Here is a 19486-nt window from a genome sequence, read left to right on the forward strand (position 1 = left end):
TTCATATAGTCCGGCCCTCCAGCTCTCTGAGGGACCGTGATCTGGCCCCCACTTTAAAAAGTTTGAGGACCCCTGGCTATAGAAAGTGTTTCCAGTCCTATGAGGAAAGGGCTTTTGCCGGCCTGCTGAGTCTCTGGGGCAGCACCAATCCCAGGCCTCCAGCGGTAGGCATTGGGGACCCGTGGTTGGGGGGAGGGAGGGCAGGGGAGGGAAGGGTGGCCTCGGGGTTTGACCATGGCCTTGGATGGTTACTGTTGCCCATCACGAGCGGCAGGTTATCCTCCTCACCTTCAGAGGTGACCCCGCAGAATGTGTTTTGGAAATAGGGTTGGGATAGGGGTCAAGGGCCAGGAAAAAGGTCACTGACTTGGGAACAGGAATCTCGGTGATGAAGGGTCCTAGGACAGGACCTTCCTCAGTGCTGGTTTGGGATAAAGGGAAAGAGGAAGGGAGGATGGAGCAGGAGCAGCTCCAAAGTCGGTCCAGAGAAGAGGCGGGATGAGACGGGGATGAGGACAGCTCTTGCAGCCCCTCCGGGGAGAAGCTGGGCCGCAAGGGTCCTATTTCACTCGCACATCCTTTCTAGACAGACCTCAGGGTCCTTCTGATGAGGGTGGAGCCTGGCCTGAGGAGGGACTGGCTTTAGGGCCAGGCTCTGGAGTGGGTCCCACCACCAAGTCAGGCTTCAGGTCTGGGAGAGAACAAACTTGACACAAAGGAAGCATTTGTAACTACTTAGTGGTGCCAAGACCTAAAGATTTCAGGTTAAGTCTGTCCGAAGAAGAAGCAGGAGGTGGCTAGAGCGGCGTGACCCATGCTGTCTGAGCCCCAGACTTCTCCAAGGCCTGGCTGCCTCCTCTCCAGGGTGGCTGCTGGGTATGCCGGTCGCGTGCTGCCCTCTGCTGGCCAGTCTGTGGTCTCGGGGGAGGCTGGGGAGCAATGGGAGGGGCAGGGCAGGTTAGTGTCCGGTGGGAAGAGCTCTGGGGAAGGAAATAGGAGGAGCCACAGGGTGTCCCAGGAACTGCAGGTGAGAATGAGAGCCAAGGCCTAAAGTCTTTTAGGGGAAATGGGAGCCCATGAGCCTACAGGACAGAGCCCTGGCCAGTGGGGGAGCAAGGGAAGGTGGCCCAGGAGGTGCAGGAAGCTCACAGGAGAGGTACCACGGACTCATCACAGCAACCAGGACCAGCTGACCCCTCAGGGACTCGCCACCCCTTCCCAACTGCTCTGTCAGAGCTGGTCTGCACCAGGCGGGAACCCAGGAGGCCCAGGTGTAAGCCAGAGACACCACCTGAGGAGGCTGGAGGTTGGGGGGCCGGGCCAGGCCTGGTGCTCCCCTCTCCTGGGGGTAAGGGCATAAAGAAGGGGCTACAATTCCAGTCCCCGTGGCCCTGACACTTGAAAATTCAGAGTCAGAGCAGGAACCCGGCCATGTGGGGCCAGTGAAAGCATCCGGGGGAAGGAAGGAGCGAGTCCCACAGCAAGAATGGACAGGACAGCCCAGGACTCCTCACGTCACTCAGCTGTTCCAGAGAATGGGAGGACGGACGCGGAGGAAACAACAAACCCACACTCTTTTTATATAAGGTTTCATATTTAATTTGGTCATGGATTCATAAATACATGAATATTTTGTACTTCATAGTTTCCCTTGCATTATTATTGCTATTCCCAACAAACTTCAAAGGGGGCACTTTTCACTGGAGAGAAGCATGAAAAACTACCCAACCACTAATTAACACTGTCTAGGAAGTGCAAGGTGCTATTTGGACTGGACATAAAAAAAAGACAACGTCAAGCTCTCATTCATGCTGACCTTTTAAATAAACAAACAGGACAATCATACAACTAAGGAGGACACATCCACACTGGAACCTGATTGAAACTAAGTTATTCACATCATCTGATGATACCCGGGCAGAGCATCCTGCACAGGACAGCAGAGGCAGGAGGTACCTGGCCTGCCGCATAGCACCACGGGCGAAATGATGGGTGCAGTTCACGTTTACAGACTAATAAAGGCTTCAATAAATAACCAAAAAGGGGGGAGGAGGGAGAGAGCCTCGTTAATACTAAGTTATCAAATATTAGCACCATCTACTCTCCGAGACCAGGGCAGACAGCGTGAGCCTGTCCCCTCACGGTCAAGTGAGCACGCTAGGGCTGAACGTCCCCAATATGATGGGAAATGGCACATGACGTAGAAGGTACCGGGCACATCTCCCACCCTCCTCACCCACATCCGAAGATGAGGGAAGGGATGCCCAGTTCAGGAACAGCCCGCGCAGCGCCTGTCTATCTATAAATATTATATCTATAAATCTATCTATAAATCTATCTATAAATATTCAAACAGCTATCACATGGAAAAGAGTGGTCCCTAGAGCAAGGGTGGGGAACGTGTTTTGTTTTGTTTTTTCTGCCAAGGGCCACGTGGATATTTAGAACATCATTCTCGAGCCGTACAAAATTATCAACTTAAAAATTAGCCTGCTACCCTTGGTCATTTAACGAAGCCCCCTAACGTGATGGCTAGCTCTGCTTCTCTTGGGCGAGGTATGCAATGCATTGGGCGAGGTGTGTCGCTGGTCTTGATGTTGCTCCTCGCAACTGCTTTTTCACATTTCCATCCTGTTCGTCTGGCGTGACGTCAGCTCTGGGCGATGGTAAGTTTTAAAAAGAACTGTTCCAGGGTTCCAGGGCAGAGGAACCGGGAAACTGAGACAGGAAAGTTAAAACAAGGCCTACAGTGTGGGCAATCGGCAGCTTGTAACTAATAAGAAATTTCTTCCCCAGCCAAGGACAGCAGAGCAAATGGTTTAAAAAAAAAATGAATTCTGGGCAGGTCACAGCAAAGGAAAAAGGGCCTCGGGAATGAATCCATACCAAAACAATCCGCAAAGGAGTTCTGAGACCTATAGGCAGGAGGCTGTATATATAGCGCCTCGGACCCCCACCCAACCGGCTCTTCAGATTGGCTCTTCTTAAGCCAGATGCATAGGTTTGCTTGCTTTGCTTCTTTAAGAAAGGCACATGGTTTCATCGCTTTAATACATTGGCTTTTCACAGCACAGTGAAGGTCTCTCGAATAAATTCATATATATGAGAAGACAAGGACCGAGGTTGGGAACAGAACTGCCTGACTTCCCTCATGGGACTCAGCCGCCACACTTCACAGTGATAAACAAGGTCACCGTACTCAGAGTCAAGGTCATTTAGTAACTCCTTAAACTGGCAGCTGTTTAACCCTCTGCTATTTATTTATTATTATTATTATTTTTTGCTTTGCTTTTTAAAATCCTCACCCATGAAGATATAGATATAGATATAGATATATATATATATATATATATATATATATATATATATATATATGTATATGTATCTTCATATGTGTGTGTGTGTGTGTGTGTATGTACATGTATATATATTTTTTTAATTGATTTTTTTTTTTGAGTGGAAATGAGGGGTGAGGGAGGAGAGACATACAACTATTGGTTACCTCTCTCTCACACCCTGACTGGGACAAGGAATTGAAACTGCAACTAAGGGCCTTAGCCTGTTTTGCTCAGTGGGTAGAATGATGGCCTGTGGACCAAAGGGTCCTGGGTTTGATTCCGGTCAAGGGCACATACCTAATTGCAGGCTCCTCCCTGGTCTGGGCCTGGTTTGGGCACATGCAGGAGGAAAGCAATCAATGTGTTTCTCTCACATCGATATTTTTCTCTTGTCTCTCCCTCTCTTTCCCACTTTCCCTAAAAATCAATGGAAAACTATCCTCAGGTGAGGATTAAAGAAAAAAGAAAGAAACTGCAATTGAGATACATGCTCTTGACTGGGAATCGAAACCTTGACCGTTCCCTCAGCGGGCCGATGCGCTAATCGCTGAGGAAACTGGCCAGGGCTAAACCCTCTGCTTTTGACAACACGTATGCATGACATTGCAGTTGACATATCGTTGTTGAGCCGCACCCACTGTGCAGAGACTCTTGGTGTCGGATGCAGTCAGTGGCTTATAATTAAGTCACTTGGATCAAGACTGAGACAGTTCAGTTCTTTCTTGACAGATGCCAATTCTCCCTTTTTGGGAGCCAGCCATGGCTGTAGCTCCTACATCGATAGGGAGGCCACTTAACTTTTCAAATGTCAGCTTAAAACTTTTCATTGCTAAAACAGTCTCTCGCACAAGTCCTCCCCTCGTGTAGCGCCCTACATGGCTTCCACTGACAGCAGTTCCTCTGGCGCAGGGGTCCTCAAACTTTTTAAAGTGGGGGCCAGATCACGGTCCCTCAGAGAGCTGGAGGGCTGGACTATATGAACTACTAATTCCTACTGTAACACCTCGGCTGCGCTCACTGCCCAAAAAACCTGGCGGGCCGGATCAGACTCCTCTGCGGGCCGCATGTGGCCCGCGGGCCGTAGTTTGAAGACCCCTGCGCGGGTCCAACGCTGCAGTTATCCCACCAGCGAAAACGGCCCGCTGGACAGCACCTCTTATGTCCGCTGTCGTAACACTCTGCATTAACATTTGTTTTCTTCGTAGTCGCCATTTGTAGGACGTCACGCCCTTAAGTTTTAATAACTACCCAGTGGGTGTGTCGTCAGCAACGCAATGATTTTGTTTTGATCGCTGTTCTAACCTTGCATCTTGGATTTGAAACATATCCAGCATTTGTATCATCGGCTCTACAGGTCTTTTCTTTGTACAGTAATGTCCTTAATCTTCCCCCGAGATTCAGTTTTGGTTTTTTTTTTTGAGAATTGTTGATGGCAGACGTTGGACAAAGGTTGGAGTGGAGATGTCATCTGTGTCGGCAAGGAAGCCGACAACATGGTTGCCAATTATCCGAGGCAAGGTCACCCACGTCGCGAGGAATCGTCTCATCGCACCCCGCCTCATCATCCCTGATCGCAGAAGTTTAACCACAGTGTGTTAACGCTTTCACAGCCGCACTCCCAGGCTGCCTGCGCTGCCTGTCCTCGGAGTCCCCGCCATACTGGCAGACGGGCCAGGGGCAGCTGACGGGAAGCATACATATCTATCCCGTCATGTACTAGATACTGTCCTGGACAAAATTTCCAGTTCTTGAGTTCTATCATCCAAATGCCTACAGCACTTAAGATGTTCTAGAACCTTGGCAGTGCACTTAAAGTATATTTTATGAACGTCCCATAATGGACATTCTTGCTTGTCCCTAAAAATTTACATTATTATTATGATCCACTAAATATAAATGTATATTGCTATGAAAAAACTAGATTTCTTAAATTTCAAGTTCTACTTGTGGTTGCCGTTGGCAGGGCCAGACCAAATGGTTTTGCCGGCCTTACAGGGCCCGAGGGCCGGACGTTCCCCATCCTGCTGCAGAAAATGGCCGGTCACCTAATGCTGGACAAGCTCAAAGTGCACCTGAGGGAGCAGGGAGCCAGGAGCACCATCCCCAGACGTGCGGTGATTCCTGTGCACTTTTGTTCCCTTCTCCCATTTAGGTTAATGCATGGGATCAATTGAGTAAACGTATAAATATATACAGGATAGGGCAAAAATAAGTTTACAAAAAATAATACAATAATAATAGAAAAACATATTTTCAAAAATAAAATAGAGCCCTATCACAGTTAGGCAAAACTTGGACATATAACAACACAAATGTTTTGTGAATTATACAAAACATTAAGTAACAAGTGGGAAAAAAAAAAGTGCAAGTCTATTAGAATGAAAAAATGCCAGGCCCTGCTGGTGTGGCTCAGAGGTTGAGCATTGGCCTATGAACCAATTTGAAGAGAAATTTCTCCAAGCTTATTGATTTCAGAGAGGAAGGAAGAGGGGTAGAGATAGAAATCTCAATGGTAAGAGAAAATCATGGAGCAGCTGCCTCCCACACAGCCCCCGCAGGGGATCCAGCCTGTAATCCGGGCATGTGCCCTGCCAGGGAATGGAACCGCAACCTTCTGATTCATACGTGGATGCTCAACCACTGAGCCACACTGGCCAGGCATGTAGTGTCCAGTCTTATTTCCCTTTCAGGAGAAAAAGTAAACTAGGAAACCTCTGGTCTCCAAAGGTCATCCTTTTCACTGGAAACAGCAGAACCTGCTTCACCTCCTTCATAGACATACTTTCCGGACCTCAGCAGGCGCTCCTCAATCGTCTCCTTCACAAGCTTTTCATTCATTTTTTCCAAGGCCTCCAGTAGGATGCTGACGGAGGCAGCCTTCCCCCTGATCTTGAGCCAGATGTTCAGCATTTCATACAAGGCATCCCGGGGGTTCGACGTTTGGTTTTGGGCGATGTAGATATCATTTTCTGTGAGGCCCACCAACCGCATGAATTGCTTCTGGCGATCCAAGGGCACGAACTCTGAGAAGACCAAGAAGCTCTCCCTCAGGGCTAAATGGGGAAAAGCCACAGAGACAGTCAGGTGAGGCAGAGGAAAACCAGCAAAAAGGGCAGATATAGACCTAGCTGGTGGTTAGAGTGTCAGCCCACAAAGGGAAGGGTCTTGGGTGCGATTACAGTCAAGGACATGTATTTTTTTAAAAAAATATATTTTATTGATTTTTTTACAGAGAGAAAGAGAGAGGGATAGAGAGTTAGAAACATCGATGAGAGAGAACCATCGATCAGCTGCCTCTTGCACACCCCCCACCGGGGATGTGCCCGCAACCAAGGTACATGCCCTTGACCGGAATCGAACCCGGAACCTTTCAGTCCGCAGGCTGACGCTCTATCCACTGAGCCAAACCGGTTTCGGCAAGGACATGTATTTTTGTTGTGGGCTCAATCCCAGGCTCTGGTCAGGACGCATGTAGGAGGCAGCCAATTGATAGTCTCTCTCACATCAATGTTTCTCTCTCTCTGTCTCCTCTTCCTTCCATCTAAATTTTAGAGTCTAAAATCAATGGGAAAAATATCCTCCTGTCAGGATTAACAACAAAAAGGGGAACTGTATACTGGAGCGCCTCCTGGTGGTTACCTGTTGCTCTTCATCCCTTACCTGCTCCCCATCAGTAAACAGTACTAGAATCAGGCCAGTCTGGGCCTCATTTGTGGCCATGGCACTTCGGAGTCAAGATCGACAGAGAATTCTGCTTTAAGGGAAGGCTGATAGCCACCTGGGAGGGGAGATGGACATCATGGATAGAGGGAAAGAGGAGTATGTGGTAGGAGACAGAGAGTGGGACAGACTGTAGTGCAGCAGGCCCTCAGAGGAGGGAGCCTGCACTTCTGAGCGTAAGGTCCGGGGCTGCCCCATCTGCGCCTGTGCATAGCCCGGGGGGGCCTGGAGGGGGACGACCGCTGGCTCCACACCCAGCTCGCCTCACCCACCTAAATGGCAGAGTAAGACGGGGACAAGCAGACTCTAAGCAAGAATCTAACCCGGAAGCAGAGCAAACTCCACCCGTTTCATGGGCCTGTGCTGAGGGTGCAATGAGACGTGCATGGAACGCACTGCACACCACGGACCCACGGAAATATGAGGCGAGCCAGGACCACTTATTTATGTTTTTCTAATAGCTAGATTGGAGAAGATAAAAAGGAACAGGCAATATTAATTTTAATACTATCTGGTAAAAATTCAATACTTACAAAATATTATCTTTACAGGCAACCTATAACCAAAAAAAAAAAAAATTACCAGGGAATATTTTATATCCCCTTTTTTGTTCTAGTATGGAAAGCCTGACCTGTGGTTTATAATTACAGCTCTTTAAATCTGGCCTTGCCAGAGGTCAGCTGCTCGGTAGCCCCCTGGGCCTGCTGGACAGTGCCAGCCCCTTAGGTGCCCTCAGCGCGGTGAGCCTGGCCCTGAGCAGCCAGGGAAGGGGGAAGGTGGTGGAGAGAAGGACAGGGCTGTAAGGAACATGGCTGTGACGAGATGGGAAGGGGTGCAGTGGGAGGAAGGGTGTGGAGGGAGAGAGGAGGGGAGGGGATTTATTGTCCTAATGGCCCAGTGACAATCAGCATAGGCCCCCGGTTTCCGGCGTCCCTGGCTCTGTACTGCCGTGACAGTTACAGGGACAGCAGTTAGGACACTGTTCCTCTGTTGGGGAACAAATCACTCACTTTCTATGGGGTTCTCGTTGTTCGCTGGAACCAGCTGCTTCCTTCTCATCGGAGACCCATCTGGGCCTGCCCGACCCTGTAAAATAGAGTGGAAAACCCCCTGGGTTCAAGTCAGGAGTCCTGGATTCCAGGAGTGAGACTGACCATCAGCCAGCTGTGTGAGCTGGGGCAGCCACCTCCCTCCCGGTCTCTGTAGAGACAAAGAGGAACCTCCCTGCTGTGCCTCTCAGACTGAGTCCTTGTGTGCTCCCTGCAGGCCCCGTCCCCTGGGGTAGCGCTCACCCCTTAAGTGTCAGTTCCAGCTCTGACAACTGTACACACCTGAGCAACCATCACCCACTCAAGACATGGAAATTCCCAGCGCCCTGCACAGCTGCCTCCTGCCTTTTCTAGTCCATTCCCACCCACCCCATCAGGAGACAATCACTCCCTCCCAGGCATGCATGTGACTGAAATGAAGAATATAGCCCTAGCCAGTTTTGCTCAGTGGATAGAGCATCGGCCTGCGAACTGAGAGGGTTTGATTCTGGTTCAAGGGCACATGACCAGGTTGTGGGCTTGATCCCCAGTAGGGGGCGTGCAGGAGGCAGCCTATCAATGATTCTCATCATTGATGTTTCTCTCTCCTCCATTCTTCTCTGAAATAAATGAAAAAAAAAAATATTTTTTTAAAAAGTATATGAGAACACTTTGCAAAATCTATGTAAGACTTCTTCCACAAAGCTGGAGGTGCTTTGATCACTAATTCTGTACCATACTGATAATCTAAATAAGAAAATGAAACTAATAGATTGTCTCCATGGAGACTGAAAAGGCATTTTGTAAAATTAAACATGAATTTTTATTTTTAAAAACATCTCAAAAATAGGGGGCTGGGCCGAAACCGGTTTGGCTCAGTGGACAGAGCGTCAGCCTGCGGACTGAAGGGTCCTGGGTTCGATTCCTGTCAGGGGCACGTACCTTGGTTGCTGGCACATCCCCAGTGGAGGGTGTGCAGGAGGCAGCTGATCGATGATTCTCTCTCATCGATGTTTCTAACTCTCTATCCCTCTCTCTTCCTCTCTGTTAAAAAATCAATAAAATATATATTTTTTAAAATAGGGGGCTGCATCCATAATAAGATTTTCTATATGAAAACAAGAGTCAACATCATTCCTTGAGGTGAAGTATTGAAGGCCTTCCCAGAGAAATCCAGTCAGGATCGAACACGAGCCTTCTCTAAGCACCTGTGAACATTGTCAGTTCTGGAAACAAAGGAGGCAGGACTTGTGGAAGGCGCAGAAACACTCATAATTGTAGACATGATTATAAATTTTTAAAACCCTAAGGTATAAGCTACAATACTGAAAAGATAAATGTGTGCCCTGCTGGCGTGGCTTAGTGGTTGAGCATCTACCTATGAACCAGGAAGTCACAGTTCGATGCTCAGTCAGGGCACATGCCTGGATTTCGGGCTCGGTCCCCAGTGGGGGGCCATGCAGGAGGCAGCAGATCAATGATTCTCTCTCATCATTGATATTTCTCTCTCCCTCTCCCTTCCTCTCTGAAATAAAAATAAATAAATAAATAAATGCATATCTTGGTGAATGTTAATAAACATACTAGAAACAATAAATTAGAAAACAGAATTGCAACGGGATCCAACCAGTAAGGGTCGAAAAACACATAAGATACAAAGAAACAGCTTTTAGTAGAAACAGGAATGAATCAGAAGAAAAACGTAAATCTTAACTGAGTCATAATAAAGCCCCTGATCTGAAATGCTATCTTCCTTGATAAAAAAAATATTGAATGTTGAAAGATCTCAATTTTTCCTGAATCAATGTAAGGTAATATGTTTTTTAAAAGTTCCAATGACTTCTATGGAGATGGGGTGGAGAAAATCTTATAAAATAATTCGAAATTTTATATGCGTAAAATAACATATTTCAGCAAGGTAAGGAATAGGTATGAGCACTCTCAGATATTAAAAAGTTTCATTTGGTAGAATATTGTATATAGATAGCATATGCATAAAGATTTCAGCAAAGAATTTTCTCGCCAGTCGGAAAAAGATAAATATCATTCATTTGTGGAATATAATGAACATAAGCTGATGAACAAAAATAGATCCAGAGACATAGAAGTTTGAACAGACCATCTAACCTCAGAGGGAAGGCGGGGGGAGGGGGTGTGGTGAGGAGGGGTAGGAGATCAACCAAAGGACTGTATGCCTTCATATAAGCATAACCCATGGACACAGTAGGGAGAGGGGTGTTAGGGCACGAGTGGGGGGTGGGAATGGCCAGGGAGAGATCAATGCGGGGAAAGGAGACATATGCAATACTTTAAACAATAAAAATGTTTAATTAAAAAAATAATAAAAATTTCAAAATAAAATCATTGGGAGGAAAAATTGTCTCTCATGATTATCGGAAATAAAACAGTAGGGGGGCGGAAGGAAGACTGCAGGAGGTTTCTCCCTGAGAACCTTTTTGTATGATTTACTTTTTCTCACAGTGGATAAGCACTACTTTAAAAAATGTGAAAAGTGATTAATCAGGATCGAGGGGTTGTTGGCCTTTTTGGTTTGTTTGTTTCCTTTTATACTTTATTTTAAAAGAGCACACTGTGCCCTGGCCGGTTTGGCTCAGTGGATAGAGCATCGACTTGTGGACTGAAAGGTCCCAGGTTCGATTCCGGTCAAGGACACATGCTGGGTTGTGAGCTTGACCCCCAGTGGGGGACGTGCAGGAGGCAGGCAATCAATGAATCTCTCATCATTGATGTTTCTATCTCTCTTTCCCTCTCTTTTCTTCTCAATAAAAATGAAATCAATAAAAATGTATTTAAATATATACATACATATACATATATATATATATATATATATATATATATATATATATATATATATTTTTTTTTTTTTTTTTAAAGCATACTGTTGCCAGGCTGGTGTGGCTCAGTGGTTGAGTGTTGATCCATGAACAAGAGATCTTATGATGTAAAATTCACATGTCCGGGGTTGTGAACTTGATCCCAAGAGGCAACCTATCAATGTTTCTCTCATCATTGATGTTTCTATCTCTATATCCCTCTCCCTTCCTCTCTCTAAAATCAATTTTTAAAAAAATGTTAAAAAGAGCATACTGTAATTGGAGGAAAGAAACAAAGGAAACAGGAAAGTCTTTGTAAACATTTCACATCTGATAAAGGAGGAACCAAAAGCCGAGGGAAATGAGAGAATCTGCTGCAATGGGATTGGAGGAAAGAGACAATGACTCAGAACAATTCACACTCTGCCTGTCACAGCAGGTCACAAGACCAATTCCATTTAGATAACAATGCTATATGCTAAAAATGATCATAAATTTTAAAACTCTAAAAAATTAGTGACTTTCATCTTATGTTAAGGGGAATGACTCACTAAGCTTCTGAGGAATAAAAATTAATTATTTCTACAGGTTTACCACTCAATGTCATATTAAAACTCATGAACTGATTTGAACCCAAACTGTATGCACGTGTGTGGGCCCAGAAATTCTACTTCTAAATGCCACCATACAAATAGGATTAGATATCTAGACTAAGATTTATTATCATACTAGAGGCCCAGTGCATGGATTCGTGCACCGGTGGGGTCCCTTGGCCTGGCCTGCACCCTCTCAAAATCCATGACCCCTCGGGGGATGTCAGAGAGCCGTTTTCAGCCCCATCCAGACATGAGGGAGCCTTTCCTGTGCATTGAGTGTCTGCCTCCTGGTGGTCAGGGCACATCATAGCGACTGGTCGCTTAGGCTTTTATATATAGAGATGGGTTCAATGTAATAAAAATTTTGTAATAAGTCTAATATTCCTATTGTTACGAGGAAAAGCTTACTAAGTTATTTTACAACTACACAGAGGACTATCTGCAGCCCTCATTCAGTCAGTCATCCTGTGCCTGCCTGTTCCGGACTCTGGGATATTGTGACATCTGGACAGATAAGAAGACCCAGCCATTCCACAGAGCTAACAGCTCCCTGCAGTGCAGTCCTGAACCATCCTTCCCCAGGACAGCAGTCCTGACCAGCACTGGCCTTTCCCTGTTTCTAACACAGTCCTGGGCCAGCACAAAGGCCAGGGCCTGGAATAGCTGCCCCCACTCACCAGTAGATGCTGTGCTTCTTCTGTGGGCTGTACCGGCTCTTCCTGTTCCTGCTCAGAGGACAGCGAGTCTCTGTTGTTTATGGCCTGGTTGTGGGCATTGTCCAGAGCCTCAGTATCTCCTGTGGGTTGTGAGCGCCAAAGCCAGCCCTTGGGAAGGAAAAGAGTTGACTCAGGAGTCCGCCCCCAGGCTCCCTGAAGGGTCTCAGGGGACACGTAGCTTCTGCTGCCCGTCCCCTCCTACGTTCCCCTCCCCTCAGGTTGGCAGAGGCTCAGCACCTCCAGGACTTTGCTGTTAGCACCAGGACCCTGGTGCTGTGCTAAGGGGGTTCAGCACACCTGCCTGACACCCCCACAGCCCAGAGTGCAGGGCTGTGGGTCTGGGTGTCACGAGCAGCGGGAAGGACAGGGTCGCTTTAGAGAGCGGGGATAGCAGCACGGGACAAACTGGGCCACGCCCACCCAGGCCCTATTCTGGGCAGGAAGCAGTTCCTCGGGGCCTGGAGAAACCCACTCACTCTGCTCTTGATCTTGGTGGCCACTCCGAAACCTAGAAGAGAAGGGTATCTGTCTTAGCGTGGGCAGACCTTCTCTGCAGGGTCTTCCTGCTGGGAAGGGCATGGGCTGGGGCTGACACTGACAAGGTGCCTTGGGCCTGGTGACAGGGAAGGGCAATCCAACTCTGGGACACCCTCAGGAAGGGGAAGAAACGAGGGAAAGAAGTAAAAGTAAGCACATATCAAACCTCTGTTGGGTTCTCTCTGACCAAAGCTGTACCACAGCCCACCCCTGACCTTCTCCTCCTGACTCTTGTCACCCAGTGGAGGCTCTGACCACCCCTCTGCCTCGGCTGGGGGCCCTGTGGACGTGAAGACCTGGCCTGCCCTCCCAGACTTGGTAGGGAGAGGGGGACTGATATGATCTCGGCCCTCCAGAGGTGCAGTGAGGTGGGAGGTAGAGAGGTGATCCCTGCGAACAAGATCACAGCCAGGCCAGAAAGACCCAGAGGTTTGGGAAGTGGAGGGGCAGGAAGTGAGGGAACAGCAGGGAGTGCCAGCACCGCCAATCGCTCCCACCAGCCTCACCTAGAAGGTTATATCTCTTGCAACAATATAGTCCAATCAGCGCCAGGGCTATAAGCACCGCGATGCAGATAAGAAAGATTATCCACCATGGTATGCCTGAGGAGAGAGAGGGAGCAGTGGGTGCCTCCAGGCTGCTGGTCACTGGCTCTCCAGGAACTGGGGCCTCCCCATAGGCCTGGGTACCTGATTGTTGGTCCACACACTCAAGGTCGTTCTGGGGGCCACAGGCCTTGGCCTTGACCTTGCCATCAGGGCACCTGGGTTCAAACACAAGGAGGATATGAAGGGGTTCTGCGCGGTAAGAGGAAGAGAAAGAAGGAGCAACCCCGCACCCAGTGTCCCCTGACGGGAGAGAGAGTGGAAAAAGAACAGCCTTCTCCTGTCTGCCTGACGGGCCCTCTCACCCCTTTGCCGGGTTCAGGAAGGACCTGATGCCACCTTCTGCCCTCAAGGGCTCCAGTTAAGTGTTCAGAGCTGAGCCCACAGGAGCTGGACCTTCTCTACAAGGCCTGCACTGAGCTCCCCTGACCTGCAGGGGGAGCACGAGTGAGGCAGCAGCTCACTCCAGCCAAAAGCTGAGCCTCATTCTCTAGTCAACCCTCAATACAAGGACCCTCTTGTCCTCCACCTGTTGACTGTCCCCACCAAGCACAGCCACACTGTAAAAGAGCATGTTACTATTGGCCCCTAAATCCCAATAACAGGGAAAACAGGGCCCTGGGAGAAGGTGGTGGAGCTGGCACCCATGAAGGAGCTACAGGCTCGGTTCATTATGACTTGGCTGTGGACACGTATGTGTTCATGGGCTCATGCCGGCACCAAAAAACAAACAAAAAAATTTTTTTTAAAAACCAAAACCTTTTTGTGATTGAATTTCTATAAAGATGATGGCAAGTATGTCTGCAGGGTACACAATTCCTTCCTTCTGGGAGTATGAAAACCTATAGCTTTGCATGGGCCACTGACAGGCTCATAGGCCTGATTAGCGGCCTCCTGTGCCCAGTGGAAAGGCCAGCCTGGGCAAAGGGAAACCGAGCTGAGGAGGGGTGGGAAGAGGGGGTGGGAGGGGAGGGGTGTGAAGCCACGCAGATGGCCAAGGCAAGCCCCCATGTCTTACCGATGGCTGCAGGGTTGGCAGAACTCAGGAGAATCCTTATCCTGGTAAGTGCCGTTCTTGCACTGACACTGGGTGTCCTTGGTCCTGGTGCACGGAGCTGTTTCTACTTTATCTGAAATAAAGGGTAAGATCTGGAGGATATGTTCCCGTCACGTGTCCTCAAACTGTTTTTCACCCCCCAACCCCCCAACACACACACACACACACACACACACACACACACACACTCGGCTTCACTCAGTGGGCCATAGATTTGAGGGTTAGTTTTTCTGCAGCAATATCTGTGAGATGCAAAAAGGACTGGTCACCTGCCCGCCACAGCCGCGTGCATAAAATGATGATGACCATGATGATCACGATGACCATGACGACCATGATTCTTTACTTACTACATCAGGATTGGGAGAAAATATCTATTGGCTCACAGGGTGATTAAGAAGAGTCGGGTGGCCGAAACCGGTTTGGCTCAGTGGATAGAGCGTAGGCTTGCGGACTGAAAGGTCCTGGGTTCGATTTCGGTCAAGGGCATGTACCTCGGTTGTGGGCACGTCCCCAGTGGAGGGTGTGCAGGAGGCAGCTGATTGATGATTCTCTCTCATCGATGTTTCTAACTCTCTATCCCTCTCTTCCTCTCTGTAAAAAAATCAATAAAATATATATTTTTTTAAAAAGGGTTGGGTGTAACCTGAGACCCTGGGTACCGAGGAACCCTGGGTGCGGAGGAACCCTTGGGTGACTTCCACAGACTTAACCCTGCAGAGGGGCCTTAGGCCGCGGTGGCTGAGGAAGACGGAGTGCCTGCCAGGGCGCACAGGGCGCAGAGGGGTCTGGCCAGGACAAGTCCCTTATCCCGGCTCCAAACCGGCGCTTTTCCACTCGGCCACCCCTTCCAGGATGTGGCCACAGAGTCCTCCCTTCGAGTAGCAGGTTATTTTCCCACCACTTTCATCTGATGGTTTAAAAGATGTCCCTCCTGGATGGCATGCATTATAAAAATAATTTGTCTTCATTTTATTTTATTGGCCTAAGTCATATCATGAAACGGGATATGATGAAGGTCACGCTGGGCTGGCAATTAGGTTTATGATCCCCTGTTCCATACAATTATCATCTCTTTGCCCGGCGCGCTAACGGTAGGCATGAGGTCCACATCTCTACCTGGAGGGCATGGAGAGCAGGGTCGGCAAGAGTAGAAGCTGTTGGGATAACTGGTGAAATCCTCTCCTTCAGTGCATTCTATACAAGCTCCAGTATATTCAGAGAGATAGAATCCTGGGAACAGAGAGAGAATCTGGTGAGTTAATGACCACAGGGCTCCTGGGGGCTGGCAGTGTTGGCTAAGGGATGCCTCTTTCCGCCATCAGTGGAATCCAAACAGGAAAATCCACTCACATCTTAGACCAGCACTGCTAACAGGAATGTATCACAAGCCCCAGATGAAATTCAAATTCATGGTTGCCATGTTAAAAGAGTAAAAAGAGCCCGGTAGACATGGCTCAGTGTTTGAGCATTGAGCTATGAACCAGGAGGTCACGGTTCCATTCCTTGTGAAGGTACATGCCTCACTAGACTCGATTCCTAGTATGGATATTTTAGGTTAAAAATATATACATTGAGTGGCATTATGATCTCTGAATGCAAAATAATCTGGCCACTCAGTGTATATCCTATATAATAAAAGGCTAATATGCAAACTGTCCCCTCACCTAGGAGTTTGACCAGCAGGCAGGCCAGCCAACCGCCCAAGTTCCCTCCCCCTGGCCAGGCTCGCTGGACCCCACCCATGCATGAATTCATGCACACGGCCTCTAATACACACACACACACACACACACACACACACACACACACACGAGACCCAGTGCACAAAATTTATGCACAAAGGGGGTGTTCTTCAGCCCAGCCTGCATTCTCTCCAATCTGGCACCTCTTGGGGGATGTCCAACTGCCCGTTTAGGCCCGATCCTACTGAGATTGGGCCTAAATGGACAGTGGGACATCCCTCTCACAATCCAGGACTCCTAGTCAGTCAGAAAAAGCTAAAAACCATATGATTTCACTCATACGTAAAATATAAAATCGAAAGACGTGAACACAAACAGCAGTGTGGTAGTTTCCAGAGGGGAAGGGGGGTGGGGATAAAAGGGGTCCTGATATATGGTGAAGGGAGAAGATTTGACTTTGGGTGGCGGGCACATAGTGCAATATACGGATCTTGTAACATAGAAACTCACACCTGAAACCTGTATGATCATATTAACCAATGTCACCTCGATAAATTTAATTAAAAAAGGGGGGGGGGGAAGGGGTCCAATTCATTTTAATTATGCATTTTTTTAACCTAACATTCAACATAGTATCAATTCAACATTTAATCAATACAAAATATTGAGATACTTTATTTTCTTGGATACTTCACTCAAAAAGTGAAACATGCTCTCTCCAGAGTGTTCAGTAGTGTCCAGTGTCTGCTCTCATCTGCCCTTGTGACCTCTTTACCCCAAACTCACCCCACACTCACCCAGGCTGCCCCCCAGCTTTGCTCAAACAAACTCTCCCCCTGCTCCTGGGACCATAGCTGCTGGGGTGCCCTCTCAGGACCACTGTGCGTGGCTCTCTGGGTCAAGGTCACATCCTCAGACGCCTCACCAACCCAGTCTCTGTCCCACTCATCACTCAATTATCCTCACGGTTCCTATCTGTCTCTCTGTCACCTTCAATTGTCTGTCTGATACCATCTCAGAAGAACAGCACCAGAGGGCATGGGCCTCCTGCCCTCCAGCAGTACAGAGCCAGGCACACAGGAACCATCTAATAAATAAATACCCGTAGATAAGGAACCAGGAACTTCGGAAATCAGAGGGCTGGGCACACCTGGAGACAAGTCGGGTAAGGGCTGGAGTTCAGTGTTAGAATGTACCTGGCAGACACTTCTCTGTGAGGCTGGCAGCTGGTTGCTGGTGAACTCTGTCCAGCTTTGTTAGTATGGGTGAGGCAACTGGAACCTGTTGGGGACAAAGCAGGGATAGGCATCAGTGGCTTCCTGACTCTCCTCCCGCCCAGGACCCCTCTCACATTCTTGTCACCCCAACTACCTAAGGCAAAAAGAACTGGGCCTTTCTTCCAGCTCTCCCATGGTACACTCCTTCTTCTGTGTCATGTTTGTCCCTTAGCCCTTGGGACTAGCAAGTAACTCATTCCTGAAGAAGTTTCCAGTATTGTTTTATCTTATACTAAAACAAAATATATTTATTCCACATGTGCAAACAACATTAATCATAAGTGGTAAGCACCATGGCAACCACACCAGTAAATCCTCAAAACACTTCAATTCAATGATAGAAATGGTTCAAATGGATGAAGAACAAGACCCAATTGCATACTGTCTATTAGAGATGCCATTTAATAAAGCAAGACACAGCTGAAACTGGTTTGGCTCAGTGGTAGAGCGTCAGTCTGCGGACTGAAAGGTCCCGGGCTCGATTCCAGTCAAGGGCATGTACATTGGCTGTGGGCCCGGGGATGTGCAGGAGGCGGCTGGTCGATGTTTCTCTCTCATCAATGTTTCTGGCTCTCTATCTCTCTCCCTTCCTCTCTGTAAAAAATCAATAAAAAATATATTAAAAAAAAGAAAGAAAGAAAGAAAGACACAGATATACTGAACGCAAAGGGATGGAAAAAGGATATATATCATACAAATAGTAAGCCTAAGAAAACTGCTATGCTATTTTAATGCCACATGAAGTTGGTTTAAGAAGGATCTTTTTCTGTGTGAAAGGTTTAATGCATCAGAGAATCATAATAATTATAAATGTATAGGTGCCCACAAAAAAGCTTCAAAACACATGAAGCAAAAATGGAGTTAAAATGAATGTATAACACCCTTTTTTCAACAATCAATGGAACGACCTGATAAAAATAGTAAAGTCCTAAGAGATTTGAACACTGTCAGTCACCTTGTCTGGACTGACATTCACATAACAGATGTGCAACGTCTACAGAAGACACATCCGTTTCTGGTGAACGTGGTACTTTTTGAGTCCAAATAAACGTAAAGGAGTTAAAGTATATCATGTATATTCTCTGATCTCAGTGGTAATGCATTGGAAATCAATAACAAGATCTACAAAGACCTCCAATGTAATTAAAACCACAGTAAGATACCACCTCACACTTATTAGGGTGCCAACTATTAAAAAAGAAAAGAAAAGGCAAGAAACTAAGAGTTGGCAAGGAGAAACTAGAAGACCTGTGCACTCTTGATGGAAATGTAAAAGGATGAAACTCCTATGGAAAACAGCAGGGTGGTTTCTGAAAAAATTAAAAATAAGATTACCATATGACTCAGCAATTCCATTTCAGGGTATATAAACACAAAAGAATGGTGGTTGCCAGAGGCTGGGTTGAGAGGAGGGAATTGGAAGTTGTTTAATGGAGTTTCAGTTTTGCAAAATGGAAGTATTATAGTTCTCGAGATTGGTTTCACAGCAATGTTAACACTACTTAACTATGTGATAAAAATAATTAAAATGGTACATTTTATGTGTTATGTTATTTTACTACAATTGAAAAAAAAATGGGCCTTACAAACTGTCCTTAAAGGAACCAGTCAGAGTCCCATTAAGTACCAAAGTCTTAGAAAAGTGACAATGTAGTGAGTTGCATCACAATTTGAGCTATAAATGACACAAGAATTGAAGGGATTTGAATGGAATTTGCAAATGAGCAGTAAATTATTGGTGTTAATGTTCTGATATGAGGATTGTGTTTATGGGGGAGCGTGTTCTTGTTTGTAGAGAGCATACAGTTAGCAACTGGTTTTCAGATGGTTCAGGGAGATTTTTGTATAGTTTTTGCAACTTTTCCGTAATTTTGAGAGTCTTTTAGAATATAAAGTTAGGAAAAGAAAGTCAGAATAAAAACTATTGTTGACTGTATCTAAACAAGATAAAACGCAGCCTTCTTCGCAGAAAAGTCGGTCTCGTGTTGTGTTTTTTTTTTTTTGTTTGTTTGTGTTTTTTTTTGTGTGTGTGTGTGTGTGTGTGTGTGTGTTTAATATATTTTATTGATTTTTTTTACAGAGAGGAAGGG

General features: G+C 47.0%; 1 protein-coding gene across 1 annotated transcript in view; it reads right to left on the reverse strand.

The window, feature by feature from the left end:
* Window positions 1–3379: 3379 nt before the first annotated feature.
* LOC311622939 (tumor necrosis factor receptor superfamily member 10A-like) overlaps window positions 3380–19486 on the reverse strand; it is a 28301-nt gene continuing 12194 nt past the window's right edge. The window contains exons 2-11 of the mRNA XM_084884458.1: window positions 17316–17400; window positions 15554–15667; window positions 14396–14507; window positions 13462–13535; window positions 13279–13374; window positions 12712–12743; window positions 12197–12343; window positions 8069–8144; window positions 4449–6391; window positions 3380–4252 (exon numbers count right to left, since the gene is read on the reverse strand). Of these exons, the coding sequence (XP_084740584.1) occupies window positions 6042–6391; window positions 8069–8144; window positions 12197–12343; window positions 12712–12743; window positions 13279–13374; window positions 13462–13535; window positions 14396–14507; window positions 15554–15667; window positions 17316–17400 (1086 nt within the window). The 3' untranslated portion in view covers window positions 3380–4252; window positions 4449–6041. The remainder of the gene's footprint in view (window positions 4253–4448; window positions 6392–8068; window positions 8145–12196; window positions 12344–12711; window positions 12744–13278; window positions 13375–13461; window positions 13536–14395; window positions 14508–15553; window positions 15668–17315; window positions 17401–19486) is intronic.

Source organism: Pipistrellus hanaki (assembly GCF_964339955.1).
Source record: "Pipistrellus hanaki genome assembly, chromosome: 5".
NCBI classification, from domain to species: domain Eukaryota; kingdom Metazoa; phylum Chordata; class Mammalia; order Chiroptera; family Vespertilionidae; genus Pipistrellus; species Pipistrellus hanaki.